At 41.9% G+C, this 24,785-nt stretch overlaps 1 protein-coding gene across 1 annotated transcript in view; it reads right to left on the bottom strand.

Annotated features, from left to right (window-relative positions):
• LOC311588236 (murinoglobulin-1-like) overlaps positions 1-24,785 on the bottom strand; it is a 52,937-nt gene that overhangs the window by 5,803 nt on the left and 22,349 nt on the right. The window contains exons 14-29 of the mRNA XM_084765721.1: positions 15,463-15,611; positions 13,862-14,011; positions 11,106-11,258; positions 10,337-10,403; positions 9,549-9,720; positions 8,731-8,959; positions 7,930-8,056; positions 7,430-7,551; positions 6,903-6,954; positions 6,323-6,406; positions 5,903-6,079; positions 5,609-5,696; positions 4,630-4,786; positions 4,325-4,399; positions 3,650-3,830; positions 572-795 (exon numbers count right to left, since the gene is read on the bottom strand). Of these exons, the coding sequence (XP_084621847.1) occupies positions 572-795; positions 3,650-3,830; positions 4,325-4,399; positions 4,630-4,786; positions 5,609-5,696; positions 5,903-6,079; positions 6,323-6,406; positions 6,903-6,954; positions 7,430-7,551; positions 7,930-8,056; positions 8,731-8,959; positions 9,549-9,720; positions 10,337-10,403; positions 11,106-11,258; positions 13,862-14,011; positions 15,463-15,611 (2,207 nt within the window). The remainder of the gene's footprint in view (positions 1-571; positions 796-3,649; positions 3,831-4,324; positions 4,400-4,629; positions 4,787-5,608; positions 5,697-5,902; positions 6,080-6,322; positions 6,407-6,902; positions 6,955-7,429; positions 7,552-7,929; positions 8,057-8,730; positions 8,960-9,548; positions 9,721-10,336; positions 10,404-11,105; positions 11,259-13,861; positions 14,012-15,462; positions 15,612-24,785) is intronic.

Raw genomic sequence — 24,785 nt, forward strand, 5'->3', positions numbered from 1 at the left:
CTTAACCACTGAACCATCTCTCCGGGCCTAAAGCGAATGGCTCACAATCCTGATTGTTTCCAGCGTCAAGAGGTAAAGCAGAGCAGCAGGAGCCCCTGGCAGCTCGGGGAAAACCTCATGGTGATCTACCCAGATACACCATTAGGAGAATCTGTCAGGTGAAGGGAAATAGTTACATCTAAGGACAGCGGGACACTAAAGATGCCATTTTAGTCCAAAAAGCATCTTTCAGGTACTCCACGTGCTATTCTAGAGTGAGGGAATTACACCTAGGATTCTGGACTCTCCAGGATTTTTGCCATTGTTTTAAGTCAAGGATTGGGTCTGGGTTAGAAGTTCTCAGCAACATAGGTCCATTTAACCAATCGTGGCATGAAGAGAACTCCTGTGGCTGGGTACAGAAACCAGGATAATTTAATATAGAATGTGTTATCCCTTACTTCCTACAGACTCAAAATACTCAAGAGCAGCATTTCCTTGTTTCTTTCCCCTCTTTCCCCCATTTCATTGTTCCTGCATCTTTTGTTCAAATCCCCTAACTGCACGGGGACTCTGAAGGAAAACCACTCACTTGTGTGGAGGAGAAGCCGCCATAGGAATTCTGCTGCTTTGTGAGCCACTTCACAAGGCGCATTGCCAAAGCCATGTCCTCGGGGCTCGGGGCTGGCTGGGCAGCTACAAGAGCCAGGAGGATGTAGGCATTCATTTCCACTACAGGAGAGGGAGCCCGGAGCTCATACAGAGAATCCTCTGATTTCCTGGGTTCCTTAGGATTTTCCCAATGGATGGAGTTGCCTTAGGGTAAAAGTAGAGAAATAATTAGAAGTTTAAGTAGTCAAAAAAAGTGTGAGTAGTCAACACACAGACATGTCTACACTAAGGAAGAAGGAAACACAAATGGTTGTAGCAGGGTTTAAAAATTTTCAACCACAGTATGTCATATTTATCGATTCTCAGCAAAAGTCTGCAATTGATGTGATGGGTTCTGCCTGAGAAAGACTGTGGACCAGATATGAATCCACACACATATGGTCATTTGATTTTCGACAAAGAAGCCAAATCCATTCGATGGAAAAAGGATAGCATCTTCAACAAATGGTGCTGGTCTAACTGGATGTCTATGTGTAAAACAATGCAACTGGACCCATATTTGTCACCTTGTACAAAACTCAAATCCAAGTGGATTAAAGACCTCAACATAAAACCAGAGACACTAAGTCACTTAGAAGAAAAAGTGGGGAAGAGCCTGGAACATATTGGCACAGGAGACAACTTCCTGAGCAGAACACCAACAGCCCAGGCCTTAATGTCAGCAATTAATAAATGGGACCTCATGAGGCTGAGAAGCTTCTGTAAGGCAGGAGACACTGTCAAGAGAACAAAGCGACAGCCTACAGACTGGGAAAAGATCTTTACCAACCCTACATCTGACAAAGGTCTAATATCCAAAATAGATAAAGAACTCAAGAAATTAAACACCACCAAACCAAATAACCCAATTGAGAAATGGGGCTTGGAACTAAACAGAATTCTCAACAGAGGAATATCAAATGGCTGAGAAACACTTAAAGAAATGCTCAACCTCCTTAGTCATCAGGGAAATACAAATCAGAACAACTCTGAGATTCCATCTTACACCCATCAGAATGGCTAAGATAAAAAATTCAAGCGACATCACATGCTAGTGAGGATGTGGGGAGAGAGGAACACTCCTTCATTGCTGGTGGGAATGCAAACTAGTACAGCCACTTTGGAAATCTATCTGGTGCTATCTCAGAAAATTGGGAATAGGGCTTCCTCAAGACCCAGCTATTCCACTCCTTGGAATATACCTAGAAGATGCTCCAGCACACAACAAGAAAATTTGCTCAACCATGTTCATAGCAGCCTTATTCATAGTAGCCAGAACATGGAAACAGCCTAAGTGTCCCTCAATAGAAGAATGGATAAAGAAACTGTGGTACATATACACTATGGAATACTATTCAGCTATTAAAAGCAAGGAATTCCCGAAATTTGAGGATAAATGGATTGAGCTAGAAATGATCATAATGAGTGAGTTAACTCAGAAGCAGAAAGACTCAAATGGTATATACTCACTTATATCTGCATATTAGCCCATGGGGCATGTCCCATGAAAGCCTTCACTTACCAGGAAACTGAGATAGAGGGGAGGACATCCTATTGGGACTCTAGATGAGAGAAGCATGGGAGAATGGCAAAGTAGAAGGATCCAGAGGGTCCTAGAAACCTACAAGTAGAACATTATGATAGACAGATTTGGGCCCAGGGGTCCTGTTCAAACTAAGGCACCAGCCAAGGAGAATACAGGCCATAAAACTTTAAACCCCTATCCAGATCTAGCCAATGGTCAGAACACTCTCCACAGTAGAGTGGAGAGTGGGATATTACTTTCTCACATACTCTGGTGCCTCACCTTTGACCATGTCCCCTGGAGGGGGAGACCTGGTGGCACTTAGAGGAAGGACAGCAGGTTACCAAGAAGAGATTTGATACCCTATGAGCATATACAGGGGGAGGTAATCCCCCTCAGGAACAGTCATAAGGGAGGGGAATAAGGGGAAAATGGGAGGGAGGGAAGAATGGGAGGATACAAGGGATGGGATAACCATTGAATGTAACAAGAATAAATAATAAAAAAAGGAAAAAAAAGAGATGTAACAAGAATAAATTAATAAAAAAAGAAAAAAAAAAAGACTGGACAGAAATTTCTAAGATATTGACTAAAGTAAGTCCTCAATGGCAAAACATGGCTTGTTCACTATTCAGGCCAATGACTTAGTAAAGGTTCCCATTGGTTTCAAAGTTGCGACTAGAATAGCAAAACCTTGAAGCACAGTTTCTTTTTTGTGTTCTTCACAGTTTTTGCTGCTCCTGATATGTATATATGCATCAGAGAGAAAGGGTTAAGTTTGACTGTACCTTGGTAGGAACTGTGTACATTGTACTATGATTTTACATTTGTTGATTTTGGTCACACTACTAGTAAATAATGTAGAGAAGGCTTTTGTAGAGAAGATAGACTAATTGTGTTTTGCTTTTTTTTGTTTTTTCATTTGGTTTTGGTTTTTTTGAGAAAGAGTTTCTCTGTGTAGCCTGCTGTCCTGCATTTGCTTTGTAGACCAGACTGGCCTCGAACTCACAGTGATCCTTCACCCTTTGCCTCCCAAGTGCTGGGATTATAGATGTGAGCCACTGCATCAGGGTGAATGGCTAACTTCTCTCTGTCTCTGTCTCTGTCTCTGCCTCTGCCTCTGCCTCTGCCTCTGTCTCTGTCTCTGTCTCTGTCTCTACCTCTGTCTCTGTCTCTTTCTCTGTCTCTGTCTCTGTCTCTGTCTGCCTGCCTCTCTCTCTCTCTCTCTCTCTCTCTCTCTCTCTCTCTCTCTCTCTCTCTCTCGCTTTTAGAGACAGGGTTTCTCAGTGTAACCTTGGCTGTCCTGATTTCAGTTTGTTGCCAATGCTGGCCTCCAACTCATAGAGGTCTGCCTGCCTCTGCCTCCTGGGTCATTCCAAGGAGAAACAGCAGTGTGCCACAGAGAAGAAACTAAAATGTAATGTTATTTCCACACTCTCCATTGTCCTTCTGTGGAACCAGATGGGGAGAAACATGATGATGACGCACTCTTACCTTCTTTGATAGCGTCATTATCAAGTGACTTCAGGATTTCCTTTCTCTTATCCTGGTTCCCTGCCAGAGTAAAAGCATAGGCCAGCAGTGCCTTGGTGTACACAGAGTTGTGGTTTTTCCTATGCTCTATTGTCTTCCAGGATGACTCTAGGCAGGTCAGGGCTTTGGAGACAACAGGATGCTGTTGGCAAAACAATGAAACCTGAACTATGTGAACAAGGGTCTGAGCAGATCCTGGAGCAAACATGGAGGTTATGGGAATTTGCACTTTTCAAATCAATTTTTCTGCTTCCCTCTCCCCTCTTTTCCTCCCTCCCACCCTTAATTATTACCTATCTTCTACTTGTTATTGATTATCTATCTATACTCTATCTTTTGGGGGCCATTCTTTTTTATTATATATGTAAACTAGGTTACATTTAAAATGCAGACTAATAGGCACAGTATTAAAGGCTGTGTTTTCAAGTTGATTTTTGGACCATATCTAGTATTTCATTGAATAACTGGATGCTCATTAATGGAATCTGACAAATGTAAAAGATTGTTTTTTTGTTTGTGTGTTTGTTTGCTTGTTTTGTTAAAAACAAAACAAAACTGCCACTTGGCTTTAGGGAGGGTAGAAAGCCATAGGCTTTGCACCAGTTTGGGAAGCTGGAGAAGCAATGTGGCACTCACTGCGTCTGGGAGGGAGCTCTCCAGGAGGGCGATGGTTATATAGGCAGAGAGGGTCACTCCTTCTTCTACTCCTCCCTGCAAATTAAAAGGAGGGAAATAGGCAAACTATACAGCAAGCAACCCATCCAAGATGTCTTCCCTGATCATGGCCAGTCCCTTGTATTCAACGGAAGTTCTCATTCATGTCCTCCTTATTAAAAAACCACATTGCTCACCTGGAGGCTCCTTCCTCCCCACAGTAAGTAGTGTGGCCTGACTGTGAAGGGTTTCAGTACCACGTTTATAAGTCGTTCAGAAAAGATCACCTTCATGGCATTGTGGAACAGCTGTCCAGAGCTCCTGAAGCAGCCGTGGTCCTGCTGCTGCTGGGAGAGCCACTTGAAGGCATCAGTGATGTGCTTCTCATTGATAAAGATGAACTCTCGAGCTTGGGCAAAAGACTTGAGCACAAAGGCTGTGAGCCTGACATGGGAAGGAGAGTGGGGAAGAGGAAGCTTGTGTTGTGGGGCAGAACCAGCATACATGGGTTTCCAGGGGTCCACACCTCTAGGCAAGCAGTCTTAGGGTCTCTGTGAGTGAGTGCAGCTGGACAAGGTCTCTGGCTACTCCAAAGCCAGCCTCCATTCTTTGGTTCTCTTGGATGTGGACACACTACAGGGAGGTTTTAGGTGCTTCCTGCTTTTCTTTCTTATTTCTTCTGTCTTGCTTCCTCTGGTGTTTACCCAGTACACCACCTGTGCCCTCACCTTAAGGGGTCCAGCTCCCCACTTCAGATGATTTTCTATGGAAGTTAAGAAAAAAAATCTCCTCTCCTAAATCCCTAGCTGTATATTGTCTGCCTCAAAAATGATGTCCCTCTTCTTGGCTTACTTCCTGTTTCCACCAGCCTCTACTTCCTTTGTCACCTGTTGGTTGTTTATATGTGTGTTTTATCTCAATAACGATTCTCATGTAATGCAGGGCCATGTGAAGAGTGGCAATAGCCTTTCAAGTCTCAGTGTGAGCATCTTTGGATGATCAGTAATGTGGAGCCAGGCATTTAATGATGAGAGATCTTGGAGAGAAATGAAAAGGTCAGGTTGTTGAGTTCAGTTAAACACGTAGTACAGAGTCAAAGAGGATGAGGCTTGAGACAGTCTTAGTTCTGCAATGCATAATCTGTGCTGCCTCTATGTGCCTCTGAGGCCCTGGCATTGGTTATACATCCATTAAATAAGTTGCATGTATAGTTGCCATGAGGAACAAGGGCTGAACAAGGCCTGGCACATAGTGGACTCTTCTTACCAAGTGTTTCCTTCACTCTGCTCGTCTTTATCTCCGAAGGCGCTGTAAGAGCCATCCTTGTGTTTGTAGTTCAGCTCCCTCTGATAACCTGGAATGGAAGGCGTTGGGTGTGTTTTAAAGCTACTGCTGCATCAGAGAATGGCAGGATAAAAGTCTGAAGCCAGAGAGACCCTCATGGACCTTGTCTGTAGCACTGACAGAGAACCCTGCTCAGCTTTCCCCCTCCAATGCTAACCCCCCATTTCTAGAGAAAATGTTTACAAGAACAAAATAGGGGTTCTGAGCCTTACTGACCAGCAATGAGGTAGTCAATGGCCTTGGACTTGATCTTCTGGGTCAGCTGTTGGGTTTCATTCAGGTATTTCAGTACGTAGATGTTAGGAGCAAAAAGGATCATGTTCTGCTCCCCACAGCCATAGGGCATGTGGAGAAGGTTTTGTGTGTTTTTTATGGCAGAACCCAAGATATCACCTGGAAGTGAAAGGTGTGACATCAGAACAGCCATTGTCTTCAGGAACAAAAATGACACCTGCAATAGGATCACTTCTCAATGAGGTGAACGAATTTTTAGGGTGAGGTGTGCTGGGGTAGAGACAAAAGAGCAATGTTGAAAAAGTCAAGTGTAGTAGTTCAGAAGCTATATATGGAATCACGGTAGGGAGGAGAACTGGTAGTGACTATTGTCCCAAATCCTCCAGAGATGGATTGACTCACCCAACACAGAGAAATGAGCTCTGGCTGAATCGGTCACCACTGTCAGTGGGAGCACCAGGGACAAGTTTTCTGATAGCACAGCATCTTAATAAGCAAAACAAATGGGTAGGGCATCATCTGTTGTCTTTGCATTTGCAAAGTTCCCTAAGGCCCGTTGCTTTAGAACTCTGCCTTAAGCTTTGTTTTTTTGCCTCCCTAGAAAAACAGTCTTAATATAAACATCACAAATCCATATTTCCTGGTACTTCTGGCTTCGCGAACTCCACTGCCTCCCCATATATATAATCCTTCCTTCCTTTCTTTTTTAGAAACTTTCAATTGTGACTTCTTCTTTGCTATTCCCTATCCATAACTTTCTAAGCACGGAGATGGGCTAGGTGAGATCATCTCGGTGTTCCTAAGAAAAGGGCTCCAATGAGCTCTGAGTTCCAGTCGGACTATGGATATACCCTTGACAGCTGCCTCAGGTCAGTGACCTTTATGAGGCTCTCGGTTTTGCTGTTTATTTATTTTTAATTGGTTATAAGGTATACAGCATCCTGGTTTTCTTACAGGAATATTGCAAGAGACGTGTCCTCACCTGATGCACAGAAGAATGAATTGAAGGTGTGCTCCTTCTTAATTCCTTCAGGCTTGGACAAAAAGACAGAATGTTCAGACAAGAGAAATAACTGAGTGTTCAAACACAAAAATGCTAGAGACTTTTTTTTGAGTGACAGTTTATTTCCTTGTGAGACCATGGGCTAGAATCAGACGATTTAACTTTCCACCATATCAAGAATGGCATAAATGTGAAAATCTGGGCATGCCAGGTCAAAAAGAAAGTAATAAGGAAAGATAATAAAAAGGAGGGCTCGTGATAGGATCAGAAGGAAGAGGTATAGCTCTAAGAAGATAAACTGGTATAGACCATCCCCCAAGCTTCAGTTAAGAGAATAGGAAGGGAGAAGAAACCAGAACATACACTGATTTAAAAGCATGGGCTTACCACTTGCTATGAAATATCTCAAGGTCATATGTTATTAACTTTTGTTTTTTATCTACATATAGTCAACACTGCTCCACTATCTGGACTCAATACACTGCGAATCAAGGAGGTCTACTCACCTCAACTATCAGGACTTTGACAACCGTGTCCCTTTTCCCCATTTCAGGCACTGTGGGCACATCAGAGCCACAGGCCTCTGGGGACTGTCGTGCTTCTGCAGTCACAGAGAAATTCACATTCCCTGAAACACATGGTCCATGGAGCTGAGCTCAGATGTGCCATGAAATTGGCATCTGCCAAGCCCCAACATCTCCAAGATATGCTCGGTCTGTGAGCAGTGCAAAGGCTTGCCCAGCATTTAAGAAGGAAGTAAGCTGGGCCAGGTGTGGGGGTGCACTCCTTTATCCCAGCACTGGGAGGCAGAGGCAGGCTGATCTTTGTGAGTTAGAGGCCAGCCTGGTCTACAGAAAGAGGCCAGGGCAACCAAGGCTCTGTGTAAGAGAAAGGTAAACTGACTGAAAGCTTTCTCTCGGGGACCCAGTGGGAAGAAAGCAATTCAAGAAACCTTCCTACATTCACCCTTTCTGGTTAAAGTCTCCTTACAAAATTTTTCACTCACCTAAAGATTTGGGAGTTACCAACCAGGATTCGGTGTGCCTCCCATTGGCACAGAGGCAGTAAGAATCTTGGTCTTTTGCCACTGGGACAGCTGTGAAATCAGGAGAGGTTTCCAGCTCCACACTCACCTGTGGCCCCACAGGGGGGAAAATAGGAGAGATGTTACCATATAAGGACAGCACATATGGGTGTGAGGAGGTAGGTGAAAAAATGTGAAGGGTATTTGTGTTAAAAAGGGATCAGGAGGGATGCTTTGAAAAAAAAACACTTGTTAAAATATCATGGATATCATATGCACAAACAAGTCTACAATTTATTTAGCTATCCCCATGTATTATCTACAAAACAAGTAGGGAGATAATTATATATTTCTCTATCTCTGTTTTATTTTGATGGCAGAAATATATTTACTGTACTAGAGTTTTAACTACTAAAGTCTACACCTGCTTCTAACAAAAGCAAAACCCACTGTAAACAGTATGCCATATTCTCCTGACTAGAGCCTCATACATCTACATGGACTATATCTTTCGATTGTCTACGGAGGCCTCACGGAACATCTTGTCTCTGTCAGTACAGCATGTACTGTACCTAATACACCTAATACATCTTATGTAGAGTCCATACTGTTAACCTCTGTGCTGCATATGTTTAGCTAGAGTCTAGGAATTAAGCATTTGGAACCACTGCAGGTGGATTTAGTACAGTCTCTTCCTTCCTTTCATTTAATTCTTAGTTATAATTTACACACACTAATTGTCCTCGTCCCCTCTAGACAAGCTTAACTCAGAAAGGTGCTCACCCGGATGCATGAAGGAAGGTAGTTCTGCACAGTGGCCTTGAGCGTGAAGGCTTCTCCACGGATCACAGAGTAGGGCATCGTGAGCTCCACGAAGAAGGGCTGGAAGGCTTGGAGAGATACCACAGGGGAGAGGCCAAGTCCAGTGTCGTTGGACAGGCAGAGAGCTCCGGCCTTCCACTCAGTGATAGTGTCAGGGACTGTCACTTCCATGTCAACTACTCCTGAGGAGCTGGAGAGGGAGAAGGTGAAGCACAGGAAGTGAGCACATGTATTAGTTATTTCTGAGATGGTGACTCATAACCATGATGGAACGCAGCCCTGCTGAGTCCTTCAGAGGAGTGATAGGAAGTGAACAGTGTAAACAGGACTCCAAATGGAGAAATAAAAGATCTTTCTGTAGTCTTGTTTTTCCAACTCAGATCATAGCCTCATGGCCCTTCAAAGTCCTCATTTTAGTGGAAATCTGAACATAGATTTGAAGCTGACTTTGAACTCCTATCTCTGAAATACCATACAACAACTTTCGATCTGCATGGCCTACTCTATGTAACAGTTTAGTGGCCTCTCCCATGTAGGACTGCCTCACTTATGGCGTTCCTGAATGGTAAGCATCAAAAAGGCACATGATAAATTTTATGTACATTTTTTCTCGGAGTGATGGAGGAAATACATACATTTTATAATTGATGGGTTGCTATGCTATGTTTTTCTTAAATTAGTCATTTCCTTTGTTTATGATACACATTAATTAGAGAAATACTAGAAAACAAAGAAAAATTTCAATCCCAGCCCAAATCATACAACTGGAAATTACTTACTTTACTGTGACTAAATCCCAGATCCAGGTTTCAGGAAAATATTTTCGAATGGTCTCAGCAACTGAATCTTCAAGCTGTGTCTTCTCATGTGATGGAGACATTTTTGCTATAAAGAGTCCAGCTCCAGGTCTTTCTGAACTACTAGCTACACTTTTATACTCCATTAGAGGCACTGTGGCAATGGAAGATGTGAACATAGTACTTGAATACAATGGGCTACAACCTGCAGTGTGAAGGTAGCTTAATGTTTGGTTTCTCCTTGACTATTAAATACTGTTACAGTTACATTGGAAACTATGCATCAAACCACTCAGTTTGGGAGACGGTGTGCAGCACTTTGAAAGTGACTCACAATAGAGTTTTGAATGGCCAGTGCTGGTTGAGCATGAAGGGTGAGCATGTGCCCTTTGACTGAGTGCCTTTTCTTTTACTGTTCTTACTTCTATTTGCAAGCCCTGGTTTTCCCATTACTGCTTCATCTCCATTCCTTAGGGAATTCTCTTCTCTTCTCATGATACATCTACAAAATGTTCTTCACACTTCACACAGTGATTCTCTAGTAGAGTAACTCTTACATTTTACATTATTTTAAGGCAAAGAAGGAAGAGACTCCAGCCTTCATCCTTCCTGTAGTACCAGCATGGATTTGAGCACACTTTGCTCAGGTAAGTTTGGGTTCTTTCTCTCTTATTTGGATGCTATATATGGTGTACAATTTTATTATCACCTTTGATAAATAACTCACAGTCATTTTTGTTCCGAAAATAAATGATAGTTTGCTACTTTACCTGCTATTGGTATACATAATTTGGGATGTTTGATCTTCAAGTTGGTTAATGCAATTAAATCCATGTCCTAGAAGAGAGATTATTAATCAAGGAAAATATCTCAAAAATCTGAAAAAAAAAACTTCTGTGTGTATAAGTTACAGTAACTAAAATCAGGTATAGTTTCACATGTCCAAGTAGGATTCCTGTTTCAATTGTGTTTTTAATACTATTTAGAGAGCGCAGTGAGCAGCATAGAGTTCATAGTGAGGCGTATGCTTGGACCTTCTTTCTGGTACAATGATGTTATTTTTAAAAGGTGGTGCATGCCTTTAATTCCAGTATTTTCCAGGCAGAGGAAGAGCAGAGGCAGAGGCAGAGCAGAGGCAGACAGATCTCTGTGAGGTTGTAGGCAACCTGGTCTATCTAATGAGTTCTAGGGCAGCCAGAGCTACACAGTGACAGCCTGTCTCAAGAAAACAACAACAACAGCAACAACAATATAATAATGATGATGATGATGATGATGATGATGATAATAATAATGTCACTTATCAATTCTGGGCCAGTTTCTCCAACAGAAAGAGAAAAAAAATTAACCTAGACTGGGCACTTTCCAAGATGCAGTTTTTGGAATGCTGGAATTGAACCTATGGTCTACCACATGTAAGGTGGGTGCTTTAACAGTGATTGAAATCCCTGGCCCGATTCTAAAATTCTTTACTGATATGGCGTTTCATTAAACCTAAATAATTCACAGAGCAGCATGTTAGAGGACAATATGACTTACATCCAGATATTCATAGACGTCCTTCTCATTTTCTTCTCTTACTGAGTGTGTAAGGGCCTTATCTCTATGCCAGACACAATGGACTAGGTCTTCTGGCTCCTCGTGGGATCTTCGTTTAGAGTCCTTGTGCTGCATTTCTGGCAGGTTGTATATCTGTAAGAAACAGGGAACAAAGGGTCCTCTTTCTTAGAAGACATGAAAAGAAAATAATGTCATCACAGCAAATCACTTGATGTTCAAGAAGCAGCTGCAGTCGTTGAAAGTACTGGCACTTAGAGTGTGGGTAGGGCAGAGTGGTGGGAGCAGGGGAACACCCTTCCTGCTTCTTGTCAGACCCTTCAGGCAGTATATGAGTTTAAAACTAAACACGTTTAAACTATTTGTTAGCTGCAACAATTGCTCAAGAAATCTCTTAATTGGTAGATTAGGAGAAAATAAAAATTCAAAAGAAAAACCTTTCAGTAGTATGCTTTCTAAAGCACTTTCTGCATGTGCACCATAAAAAAACTCATAATGTTAATAAATTTAAATTCTCGTTTAATTTATGTGTTTGTTCAAGACTGGTAAGGTCTCAGCATACTTGGACTAAAGATTTGTTTCTTAAATGTACTTATGTACATTACAATTTAAAACATGATATTAGCCAGTGTCAATAATAATTTTTAAGCTATTACAGTGACTATGTAACCATTCCTAATAAATCCTATGTTAATTCAATATAAAGAAGAGTTTCACTATCATTAACTTGCATGAGACTCCTGGAAATAGTTTATGGTTTTAGTTGTGCTTCTGAGAATTTTCAAAACAAGTTTAGAACCTTGTATTTCAAAATTTAAAACATATCTTTTTCTTTCTTTTTTAAAAATATTTTTAATTAATTTGTTCATATTACATCTTGATTGTTAGCTCTTCCCCTGTTTCCTCCCATTCTTCCCTCCCTCCAGCTTCCCCTCTTCTCCCCTCCCCTATGTCTGTGATTGAGGGAGACCTCCTCCCCCTATATATGCTCTTAGAGTATCGAGTCTCTTCTTGGTAACTTGCTATCCTTCCTCTGAGTGCCGCCAGGCTTTCCCATCCAGGGGACATGGTCAGAAAAGGGGCACCAGATTTCCTGTGAGAGTCAGATCTCACTCTCCACTCAACAGTGGAGAATATCATGTTTGTCAGCTAGGTCTTGGTAGGGGTTCAAAGTTTACTGCCTATCTTCTCCTTGGCTGGTGCCATAGTTTGAGGAGGACCCCAGGACCCAGATCTGCCTGTCATAAAGTTCTTCTTGTAGGTTTCCAGGACCCTGTGGGTCCTATTATTTCCCTCCCCATTCTTCCATGCTACTCTTGCCTAAAGTCTCAATAGGATGTCCTCTCCTCTGACCCACTTTCTTGGTAAGTAAAGTTTTTCATGGGACATATCCCTTGGACTAGTGTTTTGATATAAGTGAGTATATACCGTTTGTCTCTTTTTGCTTCTGAACTCACTCATTATGATAATTTCTAGATCAATCCATTTGTCCACAAATTTTGGGAATTCTTTGTTCTTAATAGCTGAGAAGTATTCCATAGTGTAGATGTACCACAGTTTCTTAGTCCTATCTTCAACTGAGGGACACTTAGGTTGTTTCCATGTTCTGGCTATTACGTATAAAGCAGCTATGAATATGGTTGAGCATATGTCCCTGTTGTGTGGTAGGGCATTTTCTGGGTATATTCCAAGGAGTGGGATAGCTGGGTCCTGAGGAAGCCCTATTCCCATTTTTCTGAGAAAGCGCCAGATAGCTTTCCAAAGTGGTTGTACTAATTTGCATTCCCACCAGCAATGAAGGAGTGTTCCTCTCTCTCCACATCCTCGCCAACATGTGGTGTCATTTGAGTTTTTGATCTTAGCCATTCTGATGGGCCTAAGGTGGAATCTCAGTGTCGTTTTGATTTGCATTTCTCTGATGACTAACGAGGATGAGCATTTCTTTAAGTGTTTCTCGGCCATTTGATATTCCTCTGTTGATAATTCTCTATTAAGTTCCAAGCCCCATTTTGCAATTGGGTTGTTTGGTTTTGTGGTGTTTAATTTCTTGAGTTCTTTATATATTTTGGACATTAATCCTTTGTCAGATAAGGGTTGGTGAAGATCTTTTCCCAGTCTGTAGGCTGTCGCTTTGTTCCCTTGACAGTGTCTCCTGCCTTACAGAAGCTTCTCAGCCTCATGAGCTCCCATTTATTAATTGTTGACATTAAGGCCTGGGCTGTTGGTGTACTGTTCAGGAAGTTGTTTCCTGTGCTTATGTGTCCCAGGTTCTTCCCCACTTTTTCCTCTAACTGAATTAATGTCTCTGGTTTTAAGTTGAGGTCTTTAATCCGCTTGGAGGATTCTTGAGATGTACAAGATTCCATTTGTATAAACCATTTCCTTTGGCTCCCACTGGTAGCTTCACTCTGAAAAGCTCCACATGAGCATCTGAAAGGGACAAGCCACTCTTGGAGTAAGATAGGAGCAGTAATGACACAGAGAGCCTGGGTCACATGCAAGCTTTGCAGCTTACTGACTGCTTTACTTCCTGGTTTGTCTTGAGTTTATTGGCTGAAGTTTTCTGAGGTGTTCTTCGGAATCGTATAATGTAGAGCCCCCTTATAGATGTCCTTAGCATTAAACGCAGTATACATACGTTCAAGAGCCCTAGTGGCTGAATTATGCAGACCAGGGGCTCCTCCTGCTCAGAGCCTCTGGGCGTGGCCTTTCTTGGGCAGAAGCTGACCAGGACTCACCCAGGAAGGAGAGAGCTCAGCTTCAGGCTTCAGGAGCAACACGCTTTGGTCCACTGCTCTCAGGCCACAGAGGGACTGAGGAGAAGCTGTGACATGCAGATGGGCCTGTGAAGCAGGAAGACTTCGGGCTGGGTTGAAGCTTAGGTCCACCTGAGGGAAGGGAACTCAAGCTTAGTAGGGGTTCTGCCACATGAACTCATTGTGTAACTCTGCACTGCATGTCTGTTTTTCCAGGCTGTGAAAACTTCCAGAAGCTTACCTGAGGCTCTTAGCCTCCCCCTTCTCCACTGGGATTGATTTAGGAAAGCAAGAGATGTGCCTAACTCTGAAGCAAAAAATGTCCATTTTGGCTTCCTAAAAGCCTCGCAATTGGATCATTTTTGGTATATGTACACATGCAAGTACTTGAGTATGGTGTAAAGCACACATGTGCACCGATGTATGTACCCATGTGTGCAGTAGAGGGCTGAAGAGAGTGTAGGTGGCTTGCTTTTGCTCTGTACCTCATTCTCTTGAGACTCTCAAGATCCTTGAGCTAAACTGGCAGCCAGCAATTCCCAGTAATTCTCCTGCCTCTGACCTCCACAGCATTGGGGCTATAGGAGCCTGCAGTCATTCCTCACTTTTTTACCTGAGTGCTGTTATCGGAACTCAATGTGGCAAGTGCTCGGGAGTCCCAAAGTTATTCCATTTTAAGGGCCTTTTCACCATAAGTCTTATACCTGGGGTGGAAAAATCAGTATTCTTTTTTTTTCTGAGACAGGGTTTCTCTGTGTAGCCTTGGCTGTCCTAGACTCGCTTTGTAGATTAGGCTGGCCTTGAACTCACAGTGATCTGCCTGCCTCTGCTTCCCGATTGCTGGGATTAAAGGGGTGTGCTATCACTGCGAGCCTGAAAATCAGTATTCTAATTGGAGATGTGTCTACATTTGTCTCTTTCTCTCATCTATCTATCTATCTATCTATCTATCTATCTATCTATCATCTGTCTATTGGTCTGTCTATCTATCTATCTATCTATCTATCTATCTATCTATCAACTAACTTTGTCTGGCCATCTCTATCATTCATCTCTCAACTCTTCCTATTTAATTTCAGGGAATGAAGCAAATAGCTGTAGCCTGGACTGTATTGAAAGGAGGATCCTATTACTGATCTTGCATGAAATTATGTAACATGTAGGGTCTATGAGATGGCTCAGTGGGAAAAGGCACCTGCTGTCAAGCCTGGTGACCTGAGCTTGATATTCTGAACTCATGTAGAGGAAGAAAACAGACATCTCAAGAATCCTGTGCATTCATATGCACATGCGCACTGGTAGATATATACAATAAAACATTTAAGTTATAGGACTTTGAGTTAGTTCATATTAAGGATTCGGTTCCCCTCTCTTGCTTCCCCACTTCCTTGCCACTTTCCTCTTCAACCTCCAACCATTTTGGAGGTTTGTGAATTAAAATTTGGCTCTCTGGTGCTCTACACATCTTTGATACCGAGGCAAACACTAATTACTGGATTTGGTTTACTTATCTGAAATCTGTGTCGTTAAAACACTCCAACCCCTTCTTTTAAAATAGAAGTTTTCGAAAATAAGCTCCTCACTTTGTTGAGAAGACACTTTTCAATTTCAAAATTTGCAGAATCTACAATCACTTCTCCATCAGGCAAGACAGCATAGATGAGCAATTTAGCCACAGGGGCCATGCCGAACTCCACAGGGATCTCCAAGGTAAAGTTCCCTTTCTCTGGAGCTAAAGGGAATGAGAGGAGAAGGTAATGGATCAGAATGCTGACAGGAAAACCCAGATGACTAAACATAGGGATTTGAAGGACTGTCTGTAGGTGGAAGATGCTCTGTTCTGTGGTTGTTTGCATGCTAATGACTCAGGATGGTATAGGGAGCTCACTGCAAGATCCCCCTCACTAAGGTGTTCACCGTAAAATTGTAGTTAATCAGACACTAACACTTTGTCTCTTCTATACCTCACCATCCCAAAAGACATCTGTTAGCTATTCTTGTTGTTAAAAAGGATGAAATTCCTCGACTGATATTTCATTTATTATTTAGATAATGGAAAAACAATAGAGATGACAGCCTGGTACTCAGGGAGCTGAAAACCAATGGCCATCTCAGAGGAGCTAGCCAGACTTGAGAATTGTAAGCATATCTTTGTTGTTAAACTATTTTTCTCACGGCAATGTTCACAGCATTTACATTTCTTGAGAGAAAATTATGCAATTGAAGTCGCTGCTGCTTTTTTGAAACTTAGGAGATTCCCAAACCTTCTGTGATTCCCACTTAGTATTTGAGGAAGAACTAGCTGGATATCTTCTTAAATATCTAAATAGTTTTTATAATTGGTCAGTGACAAAGAAGCCCCCATTTAAGTAAATTTGTTGAGCATCAATTAAATACCTGCCACTTCAAGAAAGAACTTGGAAAATATCTGTGATGCTACATATGTAAATCCATGTACTTCATGTACTTGATATTCCAACGGAAGAGAAATTGATAATAAACAGGTAACTCATAGGAAATATGTTTGCATGTGGCAAGTGCCATTTGGGAAGGGAAGGATGGCAAGACGATGAGCAGCGAGAATACCAGGATCCAGTGTTAACTTGGGGTTTAAATAGGAGCAGGTAGAAGAGGCCTGATTAAGAGAGTGACAATTGGAGGTTCCAAGATGGCATCGACCAGTATTCAACTTTTCTTGTCTACTTCGCAGAGACCAGGGACTTGAATGGAGCCACAGACTGCTGGACCTTGAGAACTGTAGGTGAGTGGGAACCCAAACTCTGCAGATCCTTGTGGGCCAGGCCATGGGACAAGCAACAGCCCAGAGGTCCTGAACCCACCCCTCAGATGCTCGAATGGAACCCACATGTGGGCTGCAGCTGGCCTATATAGCACAAACTCGCTGTGTGGGGAGGTGGTACTCCAGAGTCTCTGGCCTGAGGAGTCTCAGGGAATAGTGTGAAACTGTCCTTGAATCCCTCCTCTCACTCCATGCCAAACTGCGGAGGTCCCCCAGGCCGAGTAGAAACACAGGTAGCAGGGCCCAGCAAAAATAGCTAGAGTGGGTGTGCAGCTTGCAGGCCATCCTGGACCCAATCTAGAGCTGGTCACAACAGAGTGAGCATGCAAACAGGGGCAGTTAGGAAACAGCTTGGACTGCTTCCACAATCCCAGCGGGATCTTCCATGCTATCAGGAGAGTTTGGTCACCCCTGTGGTGTCTAATCCCTGAGCAAAAAGTGACTACAGCTCTGAGGACCTGAGAGCAGTCCATGCAAGAGGGTCGCGGAAAGTGCAGGCACCTTGGAGCCTGCCCGCGGTCTGAAAGGTCCTGTCTCTGGACTGCAGCATACTGATCCTCTACTCTCCAAGAAACAGAACTTAACTGGATCAGCCCCCACAGGCCTGGCAGGATCGCCCACACTACCAGGAGAGGTTGGTCACCCCTGTGGTATCGAATTGCTGACCTACAGGCAACTACAACTCAGAGGATTTGTGAGTGGTCTCGGCTACAGGGTCACAGAAAGTGCAGGCACCCTGGAGCCTGCCCAGGGGGCTGAAACCGTCCTTTCTCCGGGCTGCTGAGTACTGATCCTGCACTCTCCAACAGACAGATCCTAACTGGATTAGCTCCCACAGACCCAGCAGGATCTCCCATGCTCTCAGGAGAGGTTGGACATTTCTACAGTCTTTAGAGGCAGAGCTAAAAGACAACTACAGCCCAGAAGATCTGATCCAGTTGGAGTCTTGGCTACAAAGCAACAGGAAGGACAGGCAGCTGGGACCAACCTACCCAACCAGAGCGCTTATGTGCTGACCTTGTCCTAGGTCCCAAAACATCTGATCTGAATTACATCAGTAAAGTGAAAGGAGCCAGAAAGAAACCTACTTCTGCCGACTCAGTCTGGAGCCTAAGGTGTAGAGCAAAATCTCCAGGAGTGGAAACCAGATCACCTGCCTGTTCTAGGGAAATACTCCCTAATCCCCACAGGCAAGGGTACCTGACCTATAATCATTCACCAACTATCCACTCTCAACCAGTGAAGGACACCAGAAGCTACTTCCCAACATCAGAGACACCAAAATGACAAGAGGACAGTGAAAGAACACAAAAACCAAAACAGTTTGGCATCTCCAGATCCCAGCAATCCCAATGAAAGCAACCCAGAGAACCCAAACACAATCGAAATACAAGAAAATGACCTCAAGTCCTTAGTAAGGAAGACAATAATGGAAGAAACGAATAAAATCTGTAAACAACTGTAGGAGGATACAAATAATTGGGTTGAAGACATAAAAAAGTCATAGAGAGAGACACTGGAAGAATTTCAGAAAAATACAAACAACCAGATGAAGGAAATCATTAAAACAGTTCAAGATCTGAAGATAAAAATGGAAGCTCTGATAAAGGAACACACAGAAGAAGAACTTGATTGAGAGGCCTCAGAGAAGAAAGCAAGAATCACAGAGGTGACCTTATCTAACAGAATCCAAGAAATGGAGGAACGAATAGCGGGACTTGAAGACACAATCATAGAACTTGGAACGACCATCAAAGAAAATGCTAAATCTGAAAAGTTCCTGACACAGAACATCCAAGAAATCAAGGACACCATGAAAAGACGAAACTTGAGAATAATAGGTATTGAAGAAAGAGAGGACAGCAGACTCCACAGCCCAGAAACTATCTTATAACAACATCACAGAAGAAAATTTTCCCAACCTGAAGAAGGAGATGCATATGAGCATACAAGAGGCCTACAGAACACCAAAAAGAATAGACCAGAAAAGAAAATGTTCCGGACACATAATAATAAAAACAAAATATAAACAACAAGGAAAAATATTTAAAGCAGCAAGAGAAAAATGCTGAGTAACGTATGATGGCAAACCTACCCGAATTACACCCGACTTCTCAGCAGAGACCATGAAAACCAGAAGGGCCTGGACAGAGGTCCTGCAAACCTTAAGAGAACACAGATGCCACTCCAGACTACTATACTCAGTGAAAATTTTAATAATCATTGATGGAGAAAACAAGATATTCCATGATGAAAACAAATTCAAACAGTACCTATCCTCAAATCCAGCTTTACAGAAGTTGATAGAAGGAAAACTGCACCCCAAAGGGTCAAAATATAACCAAAACTATATAGGAAATAGATAACTACACCATCACAAAATCACAACCACACAAACTCTTGACTGTAACAAACAGCTAAAATGAAGGGACTTAACAATCACTCGTCATTAATATCTCTCAACATTAATGGTCTCAATTCTACAATAAAAAGACACAAACTAACTGAGTGGATGCATAAACATCCCAACATTCTTCTGCATTCAAGGAACGCATCTCACCCTCAAGAGCAGACATTACCTCAGAGTTAAAGTTTGGGTAAAATATTCCAAGCAAATGGTCACAAGAAGCAAGCTGCTGTAGCCATTCTATTCACTAACAACATAGACTTTCAAATAAAATTAATAAAAGGGATGAGGAAGGACACTTCATACTCATCAGAGGTAAAGTCAACCAAGAAGACATCACAATCTTGAACATCTATGCTCCCAAAACAAGAGCACCCACGTTTGTAAAATAACTATTAACAAAGCTTAAAACACTCATCGATCCCCACACATTAGTAGTGGGAGACTAACACCTCACTTTCAACTGAAGGATAGGTCTTTGAATCAGAAACTAAGCCAGGAAATAACTTCATTAACCAATGTCATGAATCAAATAGACCTAACAGCTATCTACTGAACTTTTTACCCAAATGCAAAGGATTATACCTTCTTTTCAGAACCACATAGAACGTTCTCTAAAATTGATCACATAGTAGGTCACAAAGCAAGTCTCAATAGATACAAGAAGATTGAAATAATACCTTGTATCCTATCAGATCACTATGGTCTAAGGCTGGACTTCAACAACAATAGAAATAACAAAAAGCCTACACACACATGGAAACTAAACAACTGTCTACTTAATGACACCTAGGTCAAGGAAGAAATAAAGGACTTCCTGAAATTCAATGAAAATGAATGAACAACATACCCAATTTTGTGGGACACAATGAAAGCGGTGCTAAGAAGAAAATTCATAGCATTAAGTGCCTTTAGATAGAAAATGGAAACATCCCACATACAATTTAAAGACATATCTGGAAGCCCTATTAAAAAAAAAGCAGAAACACCCAAGAGGAATAGACATCTGGAAAGAAATCAAACTCAGGGCTGAAATCAATAAGTTAGAAACAAAGGAAACACTTCAAAGAATCAACAAAACCAGGAGCTGTTTCTTTGAGAAAATCAACAAGATAGACAAACTGTTAGCCAAACTAACTAAGAGACAGAGAAACGCTATCCAAATCAACAAAATCAGAAATTAAAAAGGAGAGATAACAACAGACACTGAAGAAATACAAAGAATGATAAGAACCTACTTTAAAGTCATTTATGCCACAAAAATTGAAAATCTAAGGGAAATAGACAATTTTCTGGACTGATTCCATTTGCCAAACTTGAATCAAGATCAGATAAACAAATTAAATAGCCCTATTTTGCCTATAGAAATAGAAGCAATCATTGATAGTCTCCCAACTAAAAAAAGCCCAGGGCCAGATGGCTTCAGTGCAGAATTCTATGAGACCTTCAGAGAGGAGCTAATAGCAACACTCTTCAAGCTACTCTAAGAGATAGAAATGGATGGAACATTACCAAATTCTTTCTATGAGGCTGTAGTCATGTTGATACCGAAACCCCACAAAGACACAACAAAAAAGAGAATTTCAGACCAATTTCTCTTATGAACATTGATGCAAAAATACTCAATAAAACACTCACAAACGAATACAAGAACACATCAAAGACATCATTCACCATGACCAGGTAGGCTTCATTCCAGGCATGCAGGGTGGTTTAACATACAGAAATCCATCAATGTAATCCACCATATAAACAAACTGAAAGAGAAACCCACATGATTATCTCCTTAAATGCAGAAAAATCATTTGACAAAAATCCAACACCCATTCATGTTTAAAGTTCTGGAGAGATCAGGAATACAAGGCACATACCCAAGTACAATAAAAGCTATATATAGCAAGCCAATAGCCAACATCAAACTAAATGGAGAGATACTCAAAGAAATCCCTCTAAAATCGGGGACCAAACAAGGCTGCCCACTTTCCTCCATATTGCTTCAATATAGTTCTTGAAGTTCTAGCCAGAGCAATAAGACAACAAAAGGAGATCAAGGGTACCCAAATGGGAAAAGAAGAAGTCAAATTATCTCTATTTGCAGATGATATGATAGTGTATATAAGTGATCCCCAAAATTCTACCAGAGAACTCCTACAGATGATAAACACCTTCAGCAAATTGGCTGGATACAAAATTAACTCAAAAAAGTCAGTAGCTTTCCTATATACAAATGAGAAACATGCAGAGGAAGAAATTAGCAAAACTATACCCTTCACGATAGCCACAAGCAATACAAAATATCTAGGAGTAACTCTAACCAAGCAAGTGAAGGACTTAGTTGAAAAAACTTTATTTTTTTATTTTTCTCCTTTATTAATTTATTCTTGTTACATCTCAATGGTTATCCCATCCCTTGTATCCTCCCATTCTTCCCTCCCTTCTATTTTCCCCTTATTCCCCCCCCATGACTGTTCCTGAGGGGGATTACCTCCCCCTGTATATGTTCATAGGGTATCATGTCTCTTCTTGGTTGAAAAAACTTTAAATCTCTGAAAAAAGAGATTGAAGATGACATCAGAAGATGGAAGGATCTACCTTGTTCGTGGGTTGGGAGAATTAACATAGTAAAAATGGCCATCTTACCAAAAGCAATTTACAGATTCAATGCAATCCCTATCAAAATACCTACAAAATATTTTGAAGACATTGAAAAATCAATTCTCGACTTCATATGGAGAAACAAAAAGCCTAGAATAGCAAAAACAATCCTATACAATAAAAGGCCCTCTAGAGGATTCTCCATGCCCGATCTCAACCTTTATTATAGAGCAACAGTATTTTAAACAGCCTGGTACTGGCACAGCAATAGGCTGGTGGATCAATGGAATCGAATCAAAGACCCAGAGATGAATCCACACACATCTGGTCACTTGACTTTTGGCAAAGAAGCCAAATTGCTTCAATGGAAAAATGATAGCATCTTCAACAAATGGTGCTGTTCTAACTGGATGTATACATGTAGAAAAATGCAATTAGACCCATATTTGTCACCATGCACAAAACTCAAGTCCATGTGGATTAAAGACCTCAACATAAAACCAGACACTTAAGTCAGTTAGAGGAAAAAGTGGGGAAGAGCCTGGAACACATTGGCACAGGAGATAACTTCCTGAACAGACGACCAACAGCCCAGGCCTTAAGGTCAGCAATTAATAAATGGAACCTCATGAGGCTGAGAAGCTTCTGTAAGGCAGGAGACACTGTCAACAGAACAAAGGGACAGCCTACAGACTGGGAAAAGATCTTCACCTACCCTTCTTTTGACAAAGTTCTAATATCCAAAATACATAAAAAACTCACAAATTAAACACCACCAAACCAATTAACCCAATAGAGAAATGGGGCCCAGAACCAAACAGAGAATTCTCAACAGAGGAATATCAAATGGCTGAGAAACACTTAAAGAAATGTTCAGTGTCATCAGTCATCAGGGAAATGCAAACCAAACCGACACTGAAATTCCATCTTACACCCAGCAGAATGGCTAAAATAAAAAACTCAAATGACACCACATGCTGTGAAGGATGTGGAGAAAGAGGAACACTCTTTCATTGATGGGGGGTATGCAAACTAATACAACCACTTTGGAAATCTCTCTGGGATTTTCTCAGAAAACTGGGAATAAGTCTTGACCTAGCTTTTCCACTCCTTGGAATATATCCAGAAAATGCTCCACCACATACAACCACTTTGGAAATCTCTCTGGGATTTTCTCAGAAAACTGGGAATAGGTCTTGACCTAGCTATTCCTCTCCTTGGAATATACCCAGAAAATGCTCCACCACACAACAGGGACATATGCTCAGCCATGTTCATAGAAGCCTTATTCATAACATCCAGAACATGGAAACAGTCTAAGTGTCCCTCAATAGAAGAATGGATAAAGAAACTGTGGTACATTTACACTATGGAATACTACTCAGCTACTAAAAACAAGGAATTTCCAAAATTTGTGGACAAATGGATTGAACTAGAAACGATCATAATGAGTGAGTTCACCCAGAAGCAGAAAGAGTCAAATGGTATATACTCACTTATATCTGGACACTAGCCCAAGGGGCATGTCCCATTAAAGTCTTCATGTACCAGGAAAGTGCGTCAGAGGGGAGAATATCCTATTGGGACTTTAGGTGAGAGAAGCATGGGAGAATGGGGAAATAGAAGGATCCAGATGGCCCTAGAAGCCTACAAGAAAAACATTATGATGTGTGGATCTGGGTCCATGGGTCCTGCTCAAACTATGGCACCAGCCAAGGACAATATGTATAGTATACTTTGAACCACTACCCAGATCTAGCTGTTGGACAGGACATGATCCACCATTGAGTGGAGAGTGGGGTCTGACTTTCATGTGAACTCTGCTGCCCCATTTTTGACCATGTCCCCTTGATGGAGAGAGTTGGTGGCACCCCAGGGAAGGATAGCATGATACCAAGAAGAGACTTGATAGCCTATGATCATATACAGAGGGACAGAGCAGGAGGTCCTCGTCTGGCACAGACATAGGGGAGGGGATTAGGAGGAAAGTGGGAAGGAGGGAGAAATGGGAGGATACAAGGGATGGGCTAACAATTGCGATGTAATATGAATAAATTAATGAAATAATAAAAAAGAGAGTGATAATTGGGTCAAATTGTGGTAGAACTGAGTAAATGTCATCAGGACACGACAGGGTGATTTCACACATAAACCCACAGCAGCTATGATTCCCTGTCCAAGTCCTTGACAACATCAAGCCCTAGTCAACATCCCAGCATGGATGGGGAGGGATTCATGATGACCCACTTTTAGTTGAGGAGCTATTGACAGCTGATAGCTACAGAGGGGAGGAAGAGTCAGATTTCTTCATGGATGCCACCCCTGGTAGACTGTCCATGGTCCAGGGGATGACCCTATAGCAAACACACACACATGGGTAATAGTGACCAAACTAAAACACAGAAGACATAAAGTAGGGAAGAATGCTGCAGGGTATTTGATCCCATTGTGAACCCCGAGATTGTGATCTGTAAAAATCTGTTTCAATTTTGGCATGGTTGAGCCCTAGCATACACCTTTTAACCAAGAACTTTCTGTTTACTGTAAACAGGTGATAAAGGTGTGGCTCAGACCTAGTACACACCATTAATTCAAGAGCTTTCTGTACACCAGATTTAATAAGCTAAGCTTAGGTCAAGAGTTAGATCAAGAAACCAGCTGACAGGGATTAAGTAGTAAGGAGGGACTTTGAGAGAAGGGTGTTTAAGAAAGCATGGATAAGGAGGCTTTTTTGGGCTTTGCACTAGCAAGCCTTTGGCCTTGGTTTTTTTGGTCTTTTCCTCCTGGACTGTCAGCTGAGCTAGTGAGCTTTTTGGATTTTTCCTTCTGAGATATGAGCTGGGTAGGAAGGTCAGCTGGGCTCTCTCTGCCTTCCTGAAGTGGTAGGTCTTCACCCCAGCATCTGGCTCCTGAGTCTCCTTTGGTAAAATCAAATGGTTGGGATTTTCATTTCTATTACACTATGGAAGTGGCTTGGTGGAGGATCCAAGGAGGAGTTTGTGGGGATTAGTGGGTGGCAGGTATGACTAAAGTCTAAATACATGTAAAGTATAAATACATGTAACTTTCAAAGAATAAATAAAATGTCTTTAAAAATAAAAATG

This window comes from Acomys minous, assembly GCF_964271855.1.
Source record: "Acomys minous genome assembly, chromosome: 17".
In the NCBI taxonomy this organism is placed as follows: Eukaryota; Metazoa; Chordata; class Mammalia; order Rodentia; family Muridae; genus Acomys; species Acomys minous.